Source organism: Coturnix japonica, chromosome 1, assembly GCF_001577835.2.
Source record: "Coturnix japonica isolate 7356 chromosome 1, Coturnix japonica 2.1, whole genome shotgun sequence".
Lineage (NCBI taxonomy): Eukaryota > Metazoa > Chordata > Aves > Galliformes > Phasianidae > Coturnix > Coturnix japonica.
In genome coordinates, this window is record NC_029516.1 from 168,295,543 (window position 1) to 168,317,606 (window position 22,064).

The 22,064-nt window shown below is 38.6% G+C and overlaps 1 protein-coding gene across 5 annotated transcripts in view; it reads left to right on the top strand.

The window, feature by feature from the left end:
* Positions 1–10,804, top strand: part of GRM5 (glutamate metabotropic receptor 5) — a 233,287-nt gene extending 222,483 nt beyond the window's left edge. For 4 of the 5 annotated variants that reach the window (XM_015852357.2, XM_015852354.2, XM_015852355.2 and 1 more), the window contains one exon: positions 3,163–3,985. In XM_015852357.2, coding sequence (XP_015707843.1) covers positions 3,163–3,985 — 823 coding nt within the window. Of the gene's footprint in view, positions 1–3,162 lie in introns of all 5 variants that reach the window. The other variant, XM_015852353.2, reaches the window with a different exon arrangement.
* Positions 10,805–22,064: the final 11,260 nt, after the last annotated feature.

Sequence of the window (22,064 nt, forward strand, 5' to 3'; positions counted from 1 at the left end):
ACAAAGGATATTACAATACATATATATAGTGCCAATGTTTTGGTTTGGAAATTGTATCACCAGTTGGAGTTTCCTTATCCCTGGATTTGATTTGTCCTCTGCTCTGCTCCAGAACTGTGCCAAAAGGAAGGACAGAGCAGAGAAATACAGCCTGTATTCAGCCAGACTTAGCAGTGGAATTCTTTTGTGAGCAGGAGAGTGTAATTCTGCTGTTTTCAGCTGAGGGAGATAAAATCTATTTACAAGAAAACTCTAAATATTTACTGATACATAATTTCCCATCTCTCAAAGGGACATGGAACAGCTGGTCATAATAAATGTAAACAATTGGTTGTGATATTCCATTAGTAGGCATCATAGCCTACGTCCCTAATGTACCTTTAAGTCTCTGTTTTTAACTTGCGTGCGTTGCAGTGCTTTTCAGTTGGCAGAGTAACAGCACGCAGCTAGAGCAGGATCTTAAAGCACTGCCCCTGAAATTTACCTCTAAACCAGCCAGTATTGAAGACAAATGATGCTCCTTTCACACAGCTGATAAATGATCACATGCCTTACTTGGGTGCTGATTTTGTAATAAATAGTTTAGCATGATGAATGGGATGATACATTTATAATCCCAATTATTGTTGGGCAAAGTGATGGAGTTTGAACCAGCGGTTCAGTTTTTCAGATTTTAGCGACAAATTGCTGCTTGCTTCCTGTTCAGGTTTCTTCTTTTGTTGTCATTATCATTATTATTATTTTAATATCACGGAATTTGCAATGAGTAATGGTCAAATCTTTCAGGCTTTTGACCAAAATTTATATCAAAAAGCCTCTGGGTCTCCTTTAGGGTCCCAGACTCTCTTTTAGAGACACACATACAGCTTGATTACATTTGGGCACAGAACAAAGCCAGTAAATGTGCACATCAGTCAAGACTGTCCCAAAATCAAACTGGGATTAAGGGGATTGGTAACAACTTTTCCATTGAATATGTAAGTGTTATCTGCAAACATCCCTAAGTGTCATACTTTTGCCTTCCCCAGGCTCCTCAGACTCATATCATACTTCCTCCACATTTCTCCAGATAAGGGAGGGAGGAATGTGTTCCTTTCACAACCTCTTACAGTCTGACTTTCAGGTAACTGAATATGCTTATATGCCTTTAGTGCTTGTGAGCACACCTAGAGCTACAAGGTTTGAACTTCCCTACTGAGCCACTCTCTGAACTTTGGAGTGCTAGAATATTCTGCTTGTGAGAAGTGGTGCACAGCCAAGCACAGCTTTCTTTGAGCAAGTGTTTGTATCACCACCTTCTCCATGTTAATAGAATTTACTCTGTCCCTATGGCAGTCAGGTCTGTCACAAACCCCTCTGAGCTCTGAGCTCAGCTGGAGAAGAGGCCCAACCAAGTAGATCACCCAGGACTGGAACTAGGCTCTCTTCTTCTGCTAGGTCAAGGTAAGAGGGCCAGATGACACAGTCTCCTGGTCCAGCTTACTCTCTGCAGGATCTGAGGGGAAGTTCCATCATCGTCATACCAGAAATAGAGGCAAGATCTCATTTCCCAAAGGAAGCTCAGGTCTCAACATAGCCAAGGAGCTGAGGCTCTCAAATGGCTTTTGGCACTTACTGAGTACCTGCTAGTAAGAGAAGCCCACAGTCCTCAGAGGTATCAGCTCTCTTCTGTAAGACATATGTCCCAGCTCCCATTCAGCTCAGAATCACATCCGCAGAGATGCAAAGAGTGGAAGTGCTCAGTGCTACAAATAAGATTTTGCTTTTCCACCTCACTCTGACTGAGGTACAGCAAGAGAGGTGTCTCAACAAAAACATGAGCCATCGGTTGCTCTGTCTGACATTCTGGGGGTAGCTCACCTTTCAGACTAGCCTGTCTTAAAATATCCCTGGTTTACATTGTCTTCATCTGCTGGACTTTGTCATGCTGCTTTTGAAGGGTAAAGAGTGTGTTGTGTTACACGACCCACTGTAATTTCATGTAGTGTAATACAAAAAGATTTTGTTTACTATCAGTGCACACCTTTTTTAGATACCTGGAAGAACTATTAAACTGATAGAATGTGGCAAGCATCCTTGTGAAGGCTGATATAAAGTCATGTGTGTTGAGTAATCTATGTGTCTTGCAAACTGTTTCACTGCAGGCTAACATGTATGAGTGTATCTCTTTCAGGCTGAAAAAGCAGACAAACAAATTTGTGACACTCACAAATATCTCCAATGTGCTCGTATTTCCAAAAAAAATCTGAAATGGAGGTTGCAAATATTTTAGAAATCAAAGTGAAGTGTTAAAAATTCTGTTGTGTTCTATATATAAAGCATGTTTATCTGTATGTGGAGGTTATGTTTTTCTTGTAGACATCATGTCAGAGTCATTGTCTATTTCAGCTAAGAAATATTGTTAATGGTGTTTCTTAATCCCAAGAACTGGTTAATGTGTGCCCAATCAACAGCTCATCAGCCTAAAGAACATGTAAAAAGAAAGGGGATATGACATACTGTGTTTTTATAAGTGCTGCAGCTGGCATTGTTCTATAAGAACTTTCCTTAATCAGTAACAGTGGAAAAATAAGCAACTTTGATAAAAAAGCAAGGCACGATGATCTGAAGAGAAATGACCCTAAGAGGATTAATTTAGAGGAGCGTGGGCCAAAATGCTTATTGTTGTCTCCAAGTCCAGGTCTCACACCTAGTCTCTTCAAGCACTTACTTCTTTCTCACTCTTCCACTCATTCCTCAGTCCCACAGTCCCCTTGATGTCACCAACCCATCAGAAGGGAAACCATCAAGTTGTTCGCTCCCCTACACCACCTATGCCTCACACCCCCAGGACAGACACCATTGAAGAGCAGCAACAGAGTGGGCAGCAGTGGCCTTCAGTTATCACACAGTAGTCACAATTTGATACATAAATTGCCTGTGCAATCAGCGTGTCCACTCTGCTTGTTTTCCTATAATGTCTAGGTATAAATCTTAGATGTAGATACACTTCATGGCTAAACATACATAGGTATAGATTAGATACAGATATACAATGATTAAATTACACTCAGCTATATAATAAAAATAAGATCTAAGATAACACATATCCATGGTATAGGTTCAGTGATTATATTTTTAACTTTGATGCAAGTTACCATCTTATCTCATTTCTGTTTACAGCTCTAATGGGAAATCAGTTTCCTGGGCTCAGAATGAGAAAAGCAGCAGAGGAGCACACCTTTGGCAGCGGTTGTCAGTCCACATCAACAAAAAAGAGAACCCCAACCAAACTGCAGTGATCAAGCCTTTTTCTAAAAGCACAGATAGTAGCCGACATAGTAGCAGCGCTACATTTCCTGAGACCAGTGCCAAAACGCTTTATGACGTTTCAGAAGCAGAAGAGCAATACCCAGCTCAGTACCGACCACAGACTCCCTCACCTATCAGCACCGTGAGCCACAGAACTGCCTCTGTTAGCCGAACAGAAGACGATGCCCCCACCTTCCAGTCTGAGCCTCCACAGCGAAGTAGCTCCTCGCAAGGCTCCCTCATGGAGCAGATCAGTAGCGTGGTTACTCGCTTTACAGCCAACATCAGTGAGCTGAACAATATGATGCTTTCAACAGCCACTCCAGGGACAATGGTGGCCACTCCTCTCTGCTCTTCATACCTGATCCCACGAGAAATCCAGCTCCCCACAACAATGACCACGTTTGCAGAGATCCAGCCACTTCCTTCCATTGAAGTCAATGGCGCTTCCCAGTCAGCTAGGAAACAATCAAATGGCAGCATCAAAGAAGGCACTGCAGAGACCCCATCGGCAAAGCAAGACCTTGAGGAGCTGGTAGCTTTAACTCCTCCTTCTCCTTTTAGAGACTCCATCGATTCTGGAAGTGCATCTCCCAGCTCTCCAGTTTCTGAATCAGCACTCTGTATCCCATCTTCCCCAAAGTATGACACACTGCTCATCAGAGATTACACTCAAAGTTCTTCTTCGCTGTGAATGTAGTTCAAGACAACTTTGGATCTCAACAACTACAAGCAAGTAGTGAGGGGACAGCCAAGCCTTCAAGATCTCCAGTGTTTACGCAGATAGGGTGAGAGGCGCTGGGTCATCTTGTGAGAAACAGGAAGAAGTGGAGCTGTTTGATAAGTGGAAACATCAGATTAATGATGCTGTTCTAAAGACAAAATGATGACTCTTGGCAGATTATCGTGGCCTTAAAAAAACATGGGCTTTTCAAAAACGCTGAATCTATTTTTGAGGGCTTATAAGGAGTCTGTTAAATCAGTTACATACCAAGTGCTTTGCTTTAGTATTACAATGAACCGTGTGTACAATATGTGAAGGGGGGGAAACAAGATTGTAAACAACTGTACAATGGTTTGTTTGTTTACTCTGATTCCTTACCCGGAAGTGAACCTTGATCTTTTATCAAGAATAGAAGACCAAACATTGAATGTACATTTTCTAACAGACTCAAATCTGGGACCAACCTATCAAGTTTTCCTTTTTTTTTTTTTTTTCTATGAAGATCTCAGAAAGCAGTAATGTATGTTGAATAACTATCAAACTCTTTGCTGAAGCGTATTGTGTCTGTGATATGTTACACATGGATAACACTAAGCTGAGGCTTTGCAGTGAGTGACTGCAATACGGAGAGCTTTACAAGTGACTTCTCAACGTACATATTTGTTTATGAAATTCTCTTCTACCAGTATACAAAAAAAAAAAAAAAAAAAAAAAAATCAATTTGTTAACATTGGATTCACCTTCACAGCAACAAAACCCAAGGAAGATTTCCTGACTATTTCACCGTGATGCCAACTAATAACGAAGTAGCAAAAAATATTTTCTGGAGTACTGTTTTGTAATTCCCTTATCAGGGCAAGTTGTTGAGGTGAATATTCTCTTTCTAGCAGCACTACCAAGCTATATCATAGCTGCATTCCCTACTGAAATTAACACATTTTTATGGATGTTCTTATGCTAACGTTGCCAGTTATAACACTTATCCGGGCTCCCTTAGTCTTTGCTTGCAAGGAACAGGTAAACACTCTAAGGATTTTCTCCATGTTTTTGAATGACAGTGTTCTAAGAGATCAATCTGTATTATGATGAATGCTAACTGTCAATGAAAAGGTTGTCATAATCACAATTCATATGTAGAGAAAAAAAAAAAAACTGTGTCAAAATCTGCTTAGAGTTGGTTTAGCTACTCTTTAATAAACAGCAACTTTATTTAGCTGCTGATGCCTTGCAGCTATGAACTGTGACAAAGGAAAAAAAAACAAAAAACAAAAAACAAAAAAAAGACTTTCAAAGCAATACAGAGTAAAGGTTAAAGCAGAGAAGGCCTAATGAGATATGAGCGGACAGTCTTTGTTTCTTAGCAACTCACAGAAGAGGCAAGGGGATTACTGGTATTTTTTCCAATATCAAGTTAATGCAGTTTAGTGCACTTCATACTGTCATGGCACTTTTGAATAAAGGCAAGGAAGGGATTCACAGTTTGAATAGAAGTTAAATAATGTTTAATAGGTGAGATATGTAGAACACGTAATTCAGGGCCTAAGCGCACACTATATTGGCTCTCTCCTTTATGACAGCTGTCCTTGGGTGCCAAACTTTTATGGGTTAGTTTTATTTTATTTGAGGATAGTATGAAGTGATGATTGATGTACTTCAGTTCAAAGCTGAGTCGATACAGCCTTATACAGAAGACAGCTTCATGGAAAAGAGTCTTGAAATCAAGCTTCTGTGCTTAATTTTCAAAACATTCTGATTTTATTTCTTCAAAAATAATTAACATTTTATAATCAAAATCCATACCCCCTTTCTCTCCTCCATGCCCCAAATAACAAATGTTTGATTTTAAAAAGAAAGCACATTGCGTGATTCGCATACTTTAGCAAAGAGCACTTTTTATTTTTGAGATTATATATAATAATTTGAGGTTAATTTCACCATTATGTGCTGCACTGCAGTTTGTTTAGATATAGATATGTTTACTCTTTAAAAAAAGAGTAATAGATGAGCAAATCCAGGCTCACACCTCACAGAGAGGCCCTAAGTACCATGTACATCCTGTGCAAGTCGGTGTTATCCAATATCCAGTGTATGGGCATGTTTATTTTGCCAGGAGCAGTCACTTATTAGCTATGCCTGTAGCATGAACAGGCAGGTTCTCATCTCTATTCCAGGAGCTACACCAAGCTATGATTGTAGGTCCTTCTTCCTTACATGTAGTTCTTGCCTACTGTCACAACTGGCTAGCAGAGACTCAGTTCTATGAAGCAGTATGGTTTCCAGACAGGAGTTTGCTGTTACCTTCCTGGTTTGTAGTACTAGCATGTCTCATCCTTCACTATCTGCACATGTCTTTAGGAGAAAGCATCTTCTTTCACAGGTTACAACCCACACTTCAGGAAAGGGCGTGTCCAATCAGCCTATGGCACAAATATTCTTACTTAGGGAGTTTAGACCACTTAAATATTGTTCTTGGATGATTTATATAATAATGTATGTTTCCCATCGGTGCAATATCGTTTTGATATATGTGGAGTGTGATGAGATAAATGTGAATTTCAAAGGGATTCTATTACTATACATTCTCTTATACTTTAACCTATTGACCGACATTGTTATTAGATCCTCCTCTAACATAAACTTTCTTGAGTGCTTTCTTGAGCACTCTAGGTCCTCATTTCTGTACTCATGTTGGTTGATGCGTATTAATGTATACCTGCTAAAATCTGTGAGCTTCATTGCACTGTGAAATAATGAACAGTAGAAATATCTTAAAGTACAATGAGTAAAAAGGAGTGAGAAATAGAAACTGTCGAAGCATGACTCAGAAAAACATACCTCATCTACTCCCAAGTTGCAGTTCTGCACAATGCTGACCATAGCTATTGCTCAGAGATTCTTGAAGACTTTTGTCTATATTGCCAAGATGATGTATCCATGCACTTGTGCATGCAAACACACGGATACACAAAACAATTTAACATCTGTGTTTGGAGGCTAAAACTCCAGTGTTAAACTATCAAACACTTGCTTATTTTCACTTTGGAAGGAGTCATGCATCTTTTGTGTGCATCAGCCAGAAAAAAACTTTTAATGACAAAAAATACCCAGGGTGAGTCCTGCTGCAATAGTACCTCTCAGTTAGGTCAGCATTATCAGGATATAAAGAAGACAGAGCACAATTTAATTGTGCAAGCTGGGATGTGACAGTATTACCTTACAAGGTTTTTGGGTGACGGAGATAACTCTTCTGTAATGACCACAGTTGTAAGGTGGGAGATTTGCCAGACCAGAAAGTCCTGTGAATGAAACCAGAGTGTTTGATACGAGAAAGAAGAATGTTATGAGATATTATAAGTTCATTAAGCTGTTTATATGCTACTCTCCTTTAGGGACATTAAAATATAACTGCAGAGTTTTTCAGCCATAACAGCAAATGTTACAATCATGAACATCTTCCAGTACCAAGCATCTTGAAATTATATTTTGGTTTACTTCTGCTGCCAGAAAGGGAAATCAAGAGGTTGCATCTATTGTCATTCTTGACCACAAGGACCTCAGGAGATCTTGTTTCTTTTGTGCCTGAGGCTAATCCTGAAGAATAAAGGTGTAAGCATCTTTGGAAGCTCTGCTTTTGAAATAAAGTGAATCACTCTAGTAGGCTCGTTGTGAAGAAATGTTAGCAATACTGAAAAAGAACAATATTTTTCAATTAGCTCTGAAGAATAATTACATTAATTTGGAAATGTGCTTCCTTCTACTTCTATCTGAACATTTGGTGCCTAGACTCATACAAATACTTTAGATCAGAGATTCTTAGATGTTGGTCTACAAAGCATTTGCTGATGTTTCATGGGAGTCTGGTTGGTCACAAAGTGCTGTTTTCTTCTTTTGGTTCTCAGATATGAAATTAAATTAAAAGTTAAATGATAATTTAAAAAAATAACTGTTAAAACTTTTAAAACAAAAAAAAAAATTGCTTGCTTGGATTTTATTCAGTTGCTGCATTTGGAAAAGGAAAGATTTATGATTAAAAAGAAAAAAGAAAAAAAAAAAAGTGGGAAAATCTCCAGAAAAACTAAATAGGAAGGACAGTCCGCAATTGAGACTCTGGATGGTAGTGGAGTTCACTTGGAAATTTATTATTTAGAGAGATCAAGGCCAGAAAAACAGCATAACTGTGGGTGTAAATTCTGTAGAGGAAAGTGTGCAGCTTTGCTGTTCTATTTAATAAATCATTTCTGAGTTGAGAGAAAGAAAACATGAAAGAAATAGACAGTAGAAGAAAATGTTGGGTTCAAAGTCAGAGCTGACCCAGAACAGCACTTTGGTGTCTAAAGTTAGGATTTCAGCAGAATTTAACACCTCCTGTCAGAACTCAGTTCACTCAGGCAACCAACACTGTGTCTCTGCAGATGATCAGAGTTGATGATCAGAGTTGCCCTCATCTTGACACATCAAAATATCTTAGCATACAACTCAAATGGAAATCCAGAAAACAGTAGCCTCTAAATTTGAATCCCTGTTTATGATATAAGTAACTGCACAGAGAATAAATCATCCTTTGTTTTGAGACTGTCAGTGCTCTTATGCTGCTGTTTTTACAGTAGCCTTGTGGTTAGAGCACTTGAGCAGAAGGTGAGAGATCAAACTTCAGACCGTACCACTGCCAGGTGGGACTGAACTCTCCCTGCTGTCAGGAAAGTGCTGTAATGATTGTATAATGGGGCACCTTCATCTCACTATGGTAAATTCAGGTTAGAGAAGAACATTTACAGAATCACAGAATCACAGATTTGTAGGGGTTGGAAGGGACCTCTAGATATTATCAAGTCCAACCCCCAAAGGGATTCAGGATTCAGGAGTCTCAGGGTACAAAAGGAAGCATTACTCTGCACCTTTGTGGGATGTTTGGTATAGTTGTGATGACCACTTAAAATTAAATACTTTTAATATCCTGCAAGCAGGGATTGGGTGAATATTTCAGCAACAAAGAAGTGGAGCCAACATTTCTTCTGAGCTACGTATTGGCTCAAAAAATCCTTAAATACTTCACTGGAAAGTGCTTTAATGATAGGAGGGGAGGATATGCCCTTCCTTACCTCTGTGTCTGCAACCATCTTGTCTTCCACCTGAAGTTCTGAGCTCCTCCATGCAAGGGAAATTCTGAATCTTCCTCGGCAATTGAAGGAATTAAACCTGGTGTTCCTGTTTCTTCTCTGAAACTGCTAATATATATATATATAAATAAAATAAAATAAAATAAAAAGAACTCATTTGGTTTTCCTCCAGCCACCATTTACAAGGGCAACCCACCTTTGAAACAAAAAACATACCCTTCTGCAGAAATGCATTTCCCTACTGGCTTGAATTTACTAATTTCAGACATCCATTTCCTTCTCACACTGCTTTCCTGAGCACCAAGCTCTTCTTACTAACTTCACAACAAGCTTTCACTTGAACAAACAGCCAGAGCCAGATACTATACAAAAAATCAGGTATTATACTGTTTAAGAGCAGAAGTCATTTGCTGACACTTGCCCTTAACCTGTTGAGGTCAATGGAATCACTCTAGATTTATACCAGAAAATCTAAGCTTGACCATGGCCAGTTGTGTCTTGGCTATTTGCTTCAGCATAGAATGATAGACAGATTTTTCTTCCCATTTCCATCTGAGTTAAGCAGCAGATGTATTTTGTTAGGCTCATTCCCGTAGCAGCTTGCTATGGCTGGGTGAATAGTACCTTACCACTGTTCCTCTTTATCAGTACTACTGTGGCAGGTATCCCAGAGGGAAAATTGTTCTTTGACTAAATCTGTTGAGGGATGTGAGATAATATGTGTCCCCCTTCCCCAATACCACCCCCAAAACCAAAAAAAAGACAAAAGAAAATAGAAAAATAAAAAAGAAATAGATCATGGTTTTCCTAAGGCTCCATGAGTCTCATCAACTAAGTAAGTCAGTACTCTCCATGATCCAGAAAATCATTCATCTGCTAGCCATTTCAGTGTGCACTGCAATTATTAAATAGTTCAGCTGAATTATCTGAATTCACGTTCTTTGCTATAGTTTGTTATTACAACCTCTGTTTAAATCTCTGCAATTGCCACTTACAAATTTATACTGTGAATAGAAAAAAAAGAAAAAAAGAAAAAAAAAGAAACAGCCCGGTGAAGCATAAAGGTAAGTAAAAAATTCATCGAGGGGATGAATTGCTGTGTATGGTTGGTTTTGTCTTATCTCAGTAACGACAGTACAAACAAACAATAATCACTCTGAAACAATAGTCACTCTGATCTGCCAAATGGGAACAAATATACTATGTATATTACATGTACTAATAGGATTATATGGCAGCTGCTGGTGGTATTTGTAATTAGAAATCTATATAGAATATAGATGTTTTAGAGAGACGGTGCCAATTCTAAAAGATTTGTGTGGGCTACAAGTGCTTGTAATTATTATTATTTTTTAATTTGCTAATAACTTATGAACAACTGGTTTCAAACATTCTGTGAGCGTTTTTCTTTTTTTATGTTGTTGCTGCTTATACTATTAAAAAAATAGAGAATGTAAAGTTATTATTTTGATGTGAACTGAAAATGATTTTTCATAAAATATAACATTTTTATCAGCTTTGATTTTGCTTTCTACCTGTACAAATGTAATTTATTTTAGCATTGAAAAAATACATTTGCCTGTTTCTCAATTGTCTACATCATGTTATAGTTGGTGTTTATATGTAGAGTCAGGTACTTTTTGAACAGTATTAAAAAAATCCTGTGATATGACATAAGTCTTGATTTTTTTATCCTCTGAAATGCTTACATGTCTGTCTTCAATGCATTTCTTCTGCAAACCAGGTGTGCTTAAACACAAACTCTCAAATAATAATGTTTCTCACTCCGTAGATTTAAAGTGTTAGCTTTGCATCCATAAATAACAGATATGTAGCGTTCTAGCATAGCTGGATCTTTTCTCTTTCAAAATAAATGCAATCTCATTGATGAGGCATACATGGATTTTCAAATCAGGAGGAAATAGTAAAATAGTTTAGTCTAGAGTAACACACAAACACACAAAAAGTTGCTCTGTCAAGAATTCCTACCTCAAGAGTAACTTTTTTAGTTGTTTTAAGAAATCATGTTACTTCTACAGTTGCAGAGATACATTCGGTCCTAAATTACAGATAGAACACCAGATAAATTTTCTATGTATGTCCTTTATTGCAGTGGTTTCTAGTGCTTTGTTGTTGCTACTGGAAATCAATGACTTACCTCAAGTCTGATTCCAGAATGAGTTTTGTTTGGCTTTCTCGGCTAAAAGAAAAACAAACAGACAAAAAGACAGGCAAAACTATTTCTAATCAGAAATCATCTCCATCCCATTCCACAGTCTGGTCTTACTTAGACTATCCTGAATCTGGAATAATTGCATTACACACAGTAAAGCAGCAGAATGTAATCTGCAGCTTCCCAGTGAGGACAGACTGAGAGGGCTGGGGCTCTTCAGACTGCAGAAGACAAGGCTTCTGAGGGACCTTCTAGTGGCCTTCCAGTATCTGAAGGGGGCCTACAGCAAAGCTGAGGAGGTCCTTTTTACAAAGGTAGGTAGCAACAGGACAAGGGGAAATGACTTTAAACTGGAAAAGGGTAGATGTAAACGAGATATTAGGAAAAAATTCTTTACTTTGAGGGTGGTGACACAATGGAACAGATTGCCCAGTGACGTTGTGGATGCCCCCTCCCTGGAAGCATTCAAGGCCAGGCTGGATGGGGCTGTGAACAACCTGGTCTAGAGGGAGGTGTCCCTGCCTATAGCAGGGTGTAGCAACTCGATGATCTTAAGGGTCCCTTCCAACCCAAAAGATTCTATGATTCTATGATACAATGGAAAATAAATGGAAGTATCCAGCTGCAGCTAAAAACAATACAAATTCACATTGTTTCCTTGGATCACATAAAAGTTCAAATCCCAAAATACTCTCATTGCAGTGAAACACGCTGCTTTAGATGAATAATGTTTTAGCAAAATAAACAGAACTATTATATTGCACTTTGGAGACGCGGATTTCGAAAACAACGTACACTTGTTTGCCTCACTGAAATATGACATTGTAGAATTTTCATTTTATTTTAAACATTTTCTGGAACACATAATCCAATTCTTTTTGTTTGGAAAAAATAATAATTTCTGTCATGATCTATCACTTTCTCTCAGCTTTGTTTCTTATGTGTTTCTATTGTCACTACACGACGACCTTCAGAAACTAATAAGTTAAAAAATCTCATCCCAGGTTTAATCACAAATTAGCATTTATGTAAGATGAGAGGGTTAAGATGTGTGTGGGGGGTGGTGGTGGAGGCCCTGGCACTGCTCTGCAGAGAAGCTGTTCGAGCCCCATGAGTGCAGGTGGATGGGGCCCTGGGCAGCCTGAGCTGATGTGTGACAACCAGCCCATGGCAGGAATTGGAACTGGGTGGTCTTTTAGGTACCTTCCAACCCAATAATTCTGTGATTTTATGAAGATCGCAATTTACATCTTCAGAAATACCAGAGTCCTTTGTGATCAGGAAAACAAATGCCCATCTTCTTGAAAAGGTTTAATTTCTCTGTCTGGATTATGATCTTTCTTCCATATTTAGTCCATAAATGCCATTTTATACCAGGAGCCAGTGCTGTTATGCTGCTACACAAAATTATCACTATTATCAGTGTTTTCTAAAATGCCCCTCCTGAATATATGCACCCTAGTTCACCTGCCTAGATACATCTTTAAGCATCAATAAGCAGAAAGTATCCTTATGAGAAGCAGAATACGACAAGAGTGGACAGGTAAATTCAAGGCTCCCCTAGTTCATCTAAGCTGAATTAACATATTAATTAGCACAGTAACTCTTTTTCTTCTCCCATCCTCCTCCTACTCACAGCCATGAATGAACTGAGGGACCCAGGCTGGAGTTTTAACAACTGCAATCTGTCTTTGTGTCTGTTCAGGGATGTTTAATAACTTGTTTTCCCACTGTAAGAGTTTAAGACCAAACCACACTGGAGCGTGTCACATATTTGTTATAGAAGAAGTAAGTAAGTTGTTTTTACATATGTGAAGAAGCCTGTGATGTATTTGCATTTTTTTTTAAACAACCATCTGCTTTTATTTGTAAGCTATGTCTTACAAATTATTCACTTTTTTAGCAAATACAAAGCAGCCAACATGTTTGCTCTGTTTTGCAACAGAAGACTGGAAACTTCCCTTCCCATAGCTTATCATATTTCATTCTTTCCCAAAGATTGGAAAACTGAAATTTGCTATGACAAGTAATCAAGTAACTTTTACATTGGTCTCTCAGAAAATAATGCCTCCAATTTATTTGCATGGAAACTACCACAGATCTGTAACAGGATACTGGCAGAAAATTTCAATATCTACTGCCATGCCACCAACCTCTAACTTTAATATCATGGTTCAGCATAATGTAACAGGAGGCATTACTTTCCAGCAGTCCTCATATACCTATGGCATACATTTAAATGTATCCAAAAGAAGTGAGACTTCAGAGTTGTGCCTGTTTGCTAAGGAGTGCTTGAGTACTTGTCAATAAATATATCTAGGGTGTTATACACACTTCAGGATAAATGAGAGCAGTTCCCAGAATCTGAACCTCCTTTATTGAACATCCTCCAGCTGAGGCACTGTTCAGCCTGGTCTAGAGTTCCAGCTAAGAACATTCTTAAAATGTGTATAAGGAGTGAAGATATCAGTTAAATCACATTTCAAGAAAAGTTTAGAATCACATTTAATAATATAGAAACATCACTGGTGAATCTGGAGAGGAAAATGGAAAGAGGAGGTCCACTTCTCTGAATCTCAGTCTAGAATTGACTAGATTGACTTCTGAGGACAAAAATCACTACAAAGTTCACATAGAATTGTGCCAACAGCAAGGTTACAAACAAAGTGCCAGCCTGGCAAAACATGAAAAATGGTGTTCTATATCCACGTAAAAGACTCAAAGTAGCATACGGAATACTGAGATAAACTGACAAAATAACAATAACAACAACAACAAAAGGAAAGGGCACCAAGAGCAAAAATTCACTATTAGAACTGGAAATATAAAGGATTAAGAGGGCTTTCTGATATATTACTAGGAGTGTAGTCATGAGATTATGAATTCAGCAATCAACTAAAGAAGCCAAAACAACACTAGAGGCCCACCCAAAAGTAGGCCAAAGTGCTAAATATCACACAGGCATGAAACACATCGTGACTGGGAGAGCAGGAGAGAAATCCCATATTGATCTTAAACAAAGTCACTTGTATTTCCATTCATTGCCATTCTGAAATCCTGCCAAGAGCTATAAACTGAATAAGTCACCAGTATTTCCTCCCACATTTCCTTGCTCTGTTTCCTCTTCTGAGTCTTTTTCTTTTCTGTTTCCTGATCAAAAAGATTCTGAATAGTTAGGTAATTGCCATAGATATTTCTGGCATTTAGTGCTGCAAAGTTGAAAACAAAAACACTTGCCATATTTTTTGGGAAGACGAGTTTGGCAACCTTTGCCCATGAGTGAATACCAAATGTTAGAAAGCACTCAGTCCAACAGGAGACTCCACCAAATTTCATCTTAAAGTAAAATAATAGAGTGCCTTGGCTTGTCCCACTTACAGTTTATCCCAGTTGCCTTCCAAATGGCCCTGGGAGGCTTGGAACTACAACTTCATTTGGTTACAGAACACCAGGCTTTTTGGTTGCACTGCTGTTCCAACAGGAAGCAGCATCTGTTGAGGTTAGGAGAAAGCACAGTGACAGCCCAGTTTTAACAAGAGCAATGTGTCTCTGATGAATTAAAAAATATCCAAACTGTAGATGAAAACTCACAACTGATCAAAGCTACAGAGAAGTCCCATCTGCAGCAAATATCTACAGAAATAAAGGATATATGCATCTGTCAAGGACAATGTGAAATCAGTCCAAAAAGCTGTGCATCTCTTGTATCATGCAGCAAAACTTTATTTATCTGTAGCCCTCATCACAGCCTCCCTTCAGGAAGTTGTAGAGTGCAATGAGGTCTTCCCTGAGCCTCCTCTCATTCCCAGCTCCCTCAGCCACTCCTCATAAGACATGTGCTCACCAGTTTCATTGCCTTTCTCTGGATATGTTCCAGGGCCTCAATGTCTTTCTTGTAGTGAGGAGCCCAAAACTGAACACAGCACTCAAGGTGCAGCTTCACCAGAGCTGAGCACAGGGGGATGATTACCTCTCTGTTCCTGCTGGCCACACTATTTCTAATGCAGGCCAGGATGCCATTGGCCTTCTTGGCCACCTGGGCACACTGTCGGCTCATGTTCAGCTGAGCATCGACCAATAACTCCAGGCCCCTTTCCTCTTCACAATCATCCAGCCACTCTGCCCCATGCCAATGGAAAAGACAGAAAAATATGTAGGATTGGATAGAAAAGGCCAACTCCTCTGTAATGGATTACATGAAAGGATAGGACTTGTCTTTTGCTCTATTATTTCTCAGTCATCTGCTGATGACAGCCCATGCCATAGTGATGTTCTAATTCCTTCATTATCCCTTCACTACCCCAAGAAAACAACAAATTCACAACATGATAACAGAACAGAAGATACTCAGTTTGATACTACATTAATAGCAGTTGTTTCCAAAATGGATTGGGAGATATGAGCAACGAGTCAACACAGGGTGAGAGGGAATAAGCAGTCAACTGAAAGAAACAAATTGCTATGTATTTTACCAAACAAGGGAAAAAAGCACAATCAGATTACAGAAGTAACAATTCTAAATCATCTCACTTAAAATCCTAGTGATAAGTATGACTTAGGCATATGTGTATGCAACAGATCAGAGGTTGAGGATGTGTTCAGAATGATTGGCAGTATAATATTTGCTGTATTTATTTTTTATAAGATATTTTCATGGAAGAAGTTTGCCAGAGAATGTGCAACTTTTGTTAATTCATATTTGTTTTCTCAGTCTCTACCATTGTCAACATTCATCTTTTGAATATTTTTTGCCTTTGAATTCTCCTCATAAACCTATTAACAAAACAAAAAACAACAACAACAAAAAAACCAAACACAAAAACAGTATATATGAATTCCATTGAAAACCTCCAAAAAAATATTACTTTTTGTTCTTAATTGATCCTTGGAAATTTTCCATTAGTATTGCAAGTGTTGGTTATTTTTACCTAAACGAAACACAGAAAAACGAATCCCAATACCAATTAAACCAGTGGGAATTCAGCCATGGAGTTACTTTGCCCATAAGTAAGTCCAAAATTTATTGTTAGCACCATTTGTATTGGAGCTGATAATATCTCATGGAAGCATCAACAGGGACGGTGCTTTGGGTAAGAGCTGGAGGCGGATCATTTCCTGGAGTCTGCCTGCACACAGAAATACATCTTTTTTCTTCCTTTGCATAAAGACTGAAGTTAATCCACCACTGTTCAGATTTACATTTATTGAGCATTATTTTTGCTAGCAACACCTTCTGAATATAATTTTAGCAAGTTTACCAATGAAGTTGTGATAACACATATAGAAAATATGCAGAAAATGCAATATTTCTTAACTATAAATGGATACATAAGCTTTTCAAAGGGCTGTGATGAATCGGTATGAGATCCTCCAGTATAAGACCAGCACATGACTTGAGTTGGATTTCCTCCTGATAATACTCTATTCTAATCTGTACAAATTACCTTTGGTACAGACCCATTCTCCAGGGAAAATAAGCTCACTGGGATGGTCAAGGGCTATATCGTGTTGATCAGTGCTAGTGGCGGAAAATGTTCCCAGACATCTTAAATTTATTAGCATAGACTAGGTATAAAGTCATATGTTTTGCTTTAGGACTTTCTTATGGTTGAAACATTTAAAAAAAAAAAAAATAAAAAAAAAATAAAAGTAGGGTAGGACGTCGAGAAAAAACATCAAAGCTGAAAGGAATGACTGTTCTGTAGTTAAAATCTTTATGAATTTGATATACTGCAAATCTCAGCTCCTCTTCTGTCCTACAGGGAAGAGCTCAAGATCAGCGTTCAGTCTAACAAAGTGATTAGTCCAATAATTGAGTTAAATCTCATTCTCCACAATGGAGACTGAAAATGGTCGTGAAAAGGTCATTTCACAGGTTAAATACTCATCATACAAATACCGTGATAGCCATCGACTAGGTGACAGACATGCACTTTACAAACATTTTGCACAATTTTACAATAGGCAGTTTGGTACATGAGTGGTAAAGGTGGTGATTTTATGCGGCTGTCAGCAAGTAACAAGAGCTCCTCTTTCCCACAGCACTTCCTGTTTACTAAACATGCCTCTTTTGCACACAGTACAAGTGACAGCATTAAAAATATTCAAATTTCTCATCACCTTTGTTTTCCTGTTTCTCTCTACAGCCTCCTTCTAGAGCAGTTGAGTGCCTCTGACATTGCATTTCTGCAGCATGTCATCTCACATTGCACAGCACTTGGCAGGTGAAGCATGTTTCCTGCACAAGGAAATAAGAATATTTTTTTCCCCCCACCCACGCTTCAAAACAGAAGTCACAGAATAGGTTGGATGTCATTATGGTTCGTATGACATGGTCTGATTTTTTGAACACTTATTTTGTTGTTCATCAGTTTAGACTTAACTGACAATAAGAGTTTTTCTGACACTCAAAACCATGGTGTTGCCAGATTTAATAACTGAGTTTGGTATTTTCTGTGACTAATTGCATCCCTGCTGTAGCTGAATGATTTTTCATAATAAACATCTTTGCATGAGAAGTAGAGCAACACAGGAGTGCTGCAGAGTTATAAAGGAAAAAAACAATTAATTATTTTAACATTATTTTAGTATTTTGAGGTACTGACAAGATTTATCTCAGGAAGATAGAGAAGATAATGGTTTAGTTAACTTGTCTGAGAGATTAGTTGCTTGTTGGCCTCCATACATGGAGTTACTGTGAGTTAGTTAGCCATGGTCACCTGAACACATACGTGAGGAAATGGTTCCAAAATAAAAGAAGGGAGATTTAGATTGGATGTCAGGAAAAACATTTTTAGAATAGTGATAGTGAAGCACTGTAACAGGGTGCCCAAAGAGATGATGGATGCCTTATCCCTGGAGACACTCAAAGTCAGGCTGGACTCTGAGCACCTGATGGAGCTGTAGGTGGCTCTGCTCATTACAGGGGAGATGGGCTAGATGGCCTCTGTGGGGCCCTTCTAACTCAAATCATTCTATGATTCCATGATTCTACCATCTTGATGGGGTAATGCAAGAGTATGGTAAAATGCACTCACTCAAATATCCCACACTGAACTCAGAGCTATAAAATTCTTGCCTCACTTTTGCCACAAGCTTCAAGCACAGACATGGTGAGTTATGCATCGCTCAACATACAGTAACTCAAGTTACTGTAACTCAAGTAAACCAAGCAGTAATTAACAACTCCAAAGCAAAACAAAGCTACTCTTTCTAGTATTCCCTTTAACCAAGTAAATAAATAAATAAATAAATCAGTTTTACTGAAAGTGAAAAAGTAGGTGGATACAAAGGAAACAGTCTCCAAATTAATTAACTGGGTAAAAAAAGAAGACAGTTTTAGTCCAGTGTAAAACAGATCAATAGGAGGGCTAAGGAAAAGACAAGTAATTTCTCCCTTTCCTTGTTCCATTAGCTGTGTTTTTCCTTTTAAAATGCTATTAAAATTTGTTTTGCACTGATAGTTAGTGTTGCAAATTGCAAGGAAGATGAGGCAGTGATAGATTTTTATGCAACGTAGCAAAACCTGAGGTCAGTCCATGGTGGATAATTTAAGACTGACCCTGAAGATACCCTGTGAACCACTCTGTACCCAGTAGGATTTAGCTAATTATTTCTGTGACTTGTAAAAAGACCAACATTGGTTCAGTTACGAAAAGGATTTAATGGTCAGCTTAAAAGGTCTAAAACCCCCTCATCCATCCTACTCTTCAGAGTAGCTTCATTCAGCCTTGGTTCTGCAGGTATATATTCTGATCTGGTGCAATAAATCATGCACCTTGAACCTTAGCTTTGCCATTTCTACTCTTTCCATCTCAACTGCCACAGGCTTAAAGTATTCACGGAAAGACATGCAAGGAAAAAAATAGCATCACAAAGCTCTTCCTGAGGGTTTTATTTACAGATTTATTTACAGGGTTATTTAAGCACTGTTTTTCTTCCATCCAGAACAGTCCTACTTTTTAATGTCAGAAATCCCTTTGGTGGTGTGAGAATGGTGCTGGCTGTCAGCTCTGTGGTTTTTACTGCCTTGTCACATCAGATATAATCCTATTATTCATTCCATGAACTTGCTTCATAAGGATGAAGAAAATGAAAAGCTACAAACCAAGAGACAGAAAAATGAAATAAAATCCACAGAATCTTACAGAGCAGAGAAAGCTGCAAATATCAGGATACTTTGATGCGATACTCCTCATTTCAACCTGTTCAATTCCTTCTTATGTCTTATTACTGGTTCAGCTTATTTTCAGTTTCAGCTACTCCTCTCAGTCTTTGAATCAAACCTCTAATGAGCTACTACAGCCACAATTCCTTCCAAATCTTCCTAGATCTATATGGAACAAATACTTGAATGCATTCATCCCAAGTCTATTACCACATCCTTAACTCCACTCACCTGAATAAATCAATAACATTTTGGCTCCCCTTGATTGCTTGGAACCAGATGAATGTTGTCAGTGAATGTCCTGATTTTTTCCCATTATACATTTCTGGAGCTGGGCAAACCTGGCAAATGAGTACAGCTGTTGTCCTTCAAAGGGGTCTGACTTGTGATTAGCAGCTGCTATTTCCTTCTTGCATCTCCTGTTCCCCACTCCTTCTCACCAATATCTGTCATGTCAGTTCTTTTTGTTTAGCCTGGAGAAGAGGAAGCTCAAGGAGTATCTTATCACTCTCTAAAACTCCCTGAAATTAAGTTGTAGTGAGGTAGGGGTTGACATTTTCTCCCAGATGACAGCAGTAGCATGAGTTGTAATGGCCTCAAGTTGTACCAAGGGAAGTTCATGTTGGGTATTGAGAAAAACTTCTTCTCAGGAAATAATGGTGACGCATTGGCATAGGCTGCCCAGGCCAGTGGTGGAATCACTGTAATGGAGGTATTTAAGAACCATGTACATTTGGCACTGAGGGACATGGATTAGTGGGCATGGTGAGGATGTGTTGGGGTTGCACTAGATGGTCTCAGTAGTCTTTTCCAAACTTAATGATTCTGTGATTCATTTATTCTAACAAATCTTTTTATTCATGTAGCAGAAATTTTAGAGTTTGGTAAGGAGGGAATATGTTTTGGCTTGATATTTTTTGCAAATTTACTGGAAATATTATTGCTATGAACGTTTCACAATTGAACAAATGCATTTGTCTTAATGAGAAAATATATATGGATATGTTTCATCCTGGCAAATGTACTGTTTAACCATAACTTTATTCATTTATTCCTTTCATTGTGCCTCACATAATGGTCCACAAAGCTGAAAAGAAGAAATCAAACTTTCACAGACATTGCACATGGCCTTCATTTGTATCATACTCAAAATTATACACCTCAGAAGACATCTGCTCCTCAAAGTCACTGCTAAGTATCAGATGGTTTTCAGAGCAAATTAGAAATGCTCCTGCATAACATCATGTTGTGCTTCTTATTTCTTTTTCCCCTGGCATCTGTAAAATTACTGTTGGCAGATGCAGACTACTTTATGAACTAGTGCCCCTTTGCAAATTACATCAGCCATACTGAGTTAATGGACCACGCTCTAGCAGAGTGGGTGGGTGGTGAACCACGTAGAACTGTTTAGCATTCAGGGAGCCTTTTCTTTGCTCCTTGTCTAAAACTGTTACTTAAGCCTCTGCAGTTATTGAGTAGCAAGTGCCATAGAAACCTTATTAGCTAACACCTTTGTTCACAAGGGATAACTGCAGTAAGGACAGAGTAACAAAAGATTACACCACTGTTCTCTGAATGGTTCAGTGCAATAGAGTGGGGATAATAATTGGGGGGAGTGGGAGAGGAGAGAGAAAAAAAGAAAAAGACTGCTGAGTTGTGATGATGATGCTCAGGAGATCTTCTCCAGCAGAGCAATTCAGGATACAGTGCTGTTTCATTGATATTCTTTGTTCTCACCCATGACAGCTACAGGAGAAACTAGACTGATTTTGTAACTAGGGTGACTGGCATAAAGTTCCACTGAAAGCACCAGAACGATATTGATTTGCACCAGCTGGGTAATGGAGGAGGAAGCAAGCTCCATTTTGCTAACAACCCTAGTGAAAGCCAGATTGACTTTCAATCTTTTTTTTTACAGCCAGCTTAGTCTGAAAGACTATGAAACCTAAACAGAAAAATAAGGAGGAGAAACAAACCTCACACCAGGGAAGTGATGTGTTCAATGTCACAAAGTAGGGCTGCATTCAGCACTAAGTTCCCACTCTGGTGGTGCCGTTAAGGTGTGGCTATATTTGAGAGAACTTTAAAACCACTCTGCCTGAGGATGAATAACAGTCTGGCAGAGGTGCCACAAGATCTATCTGTGACCTTAGCAAAGAATTAGATATAATTCATTACATGTTTTTGTTGATGCATCTCATCTAATATTGATTACTGCCCTGGTTTAGGGGCAGGGCAGATATGTCAGCATCTGCAGCAGGCACAGGGGTGGCAGTACCGAGAACTGTAGACTCACAGATTATGAACTCGTGTCTTTTAAACAAGATGGGTTCTATATTCCTTTGGCAGCAACAAATGCTGATGTTTCGGTAACATTTATATTTTATTTGTGAGCACTTTGGAAATCTCTCCTCTCCTGCATTCACATGGATTCATCTAAAGTAGGTCCTCCCTCTGTTAACAAAACTTAGATGCCTGAATGCCACCTGTTCCTTGTCTAATCACAACAGCAAACACTGTGTCAAGAAGCAGGCTGCTTTCTAACCTGCTACATCTTAAATTTTAAACACAGTCATCCATGCAATCTGCACA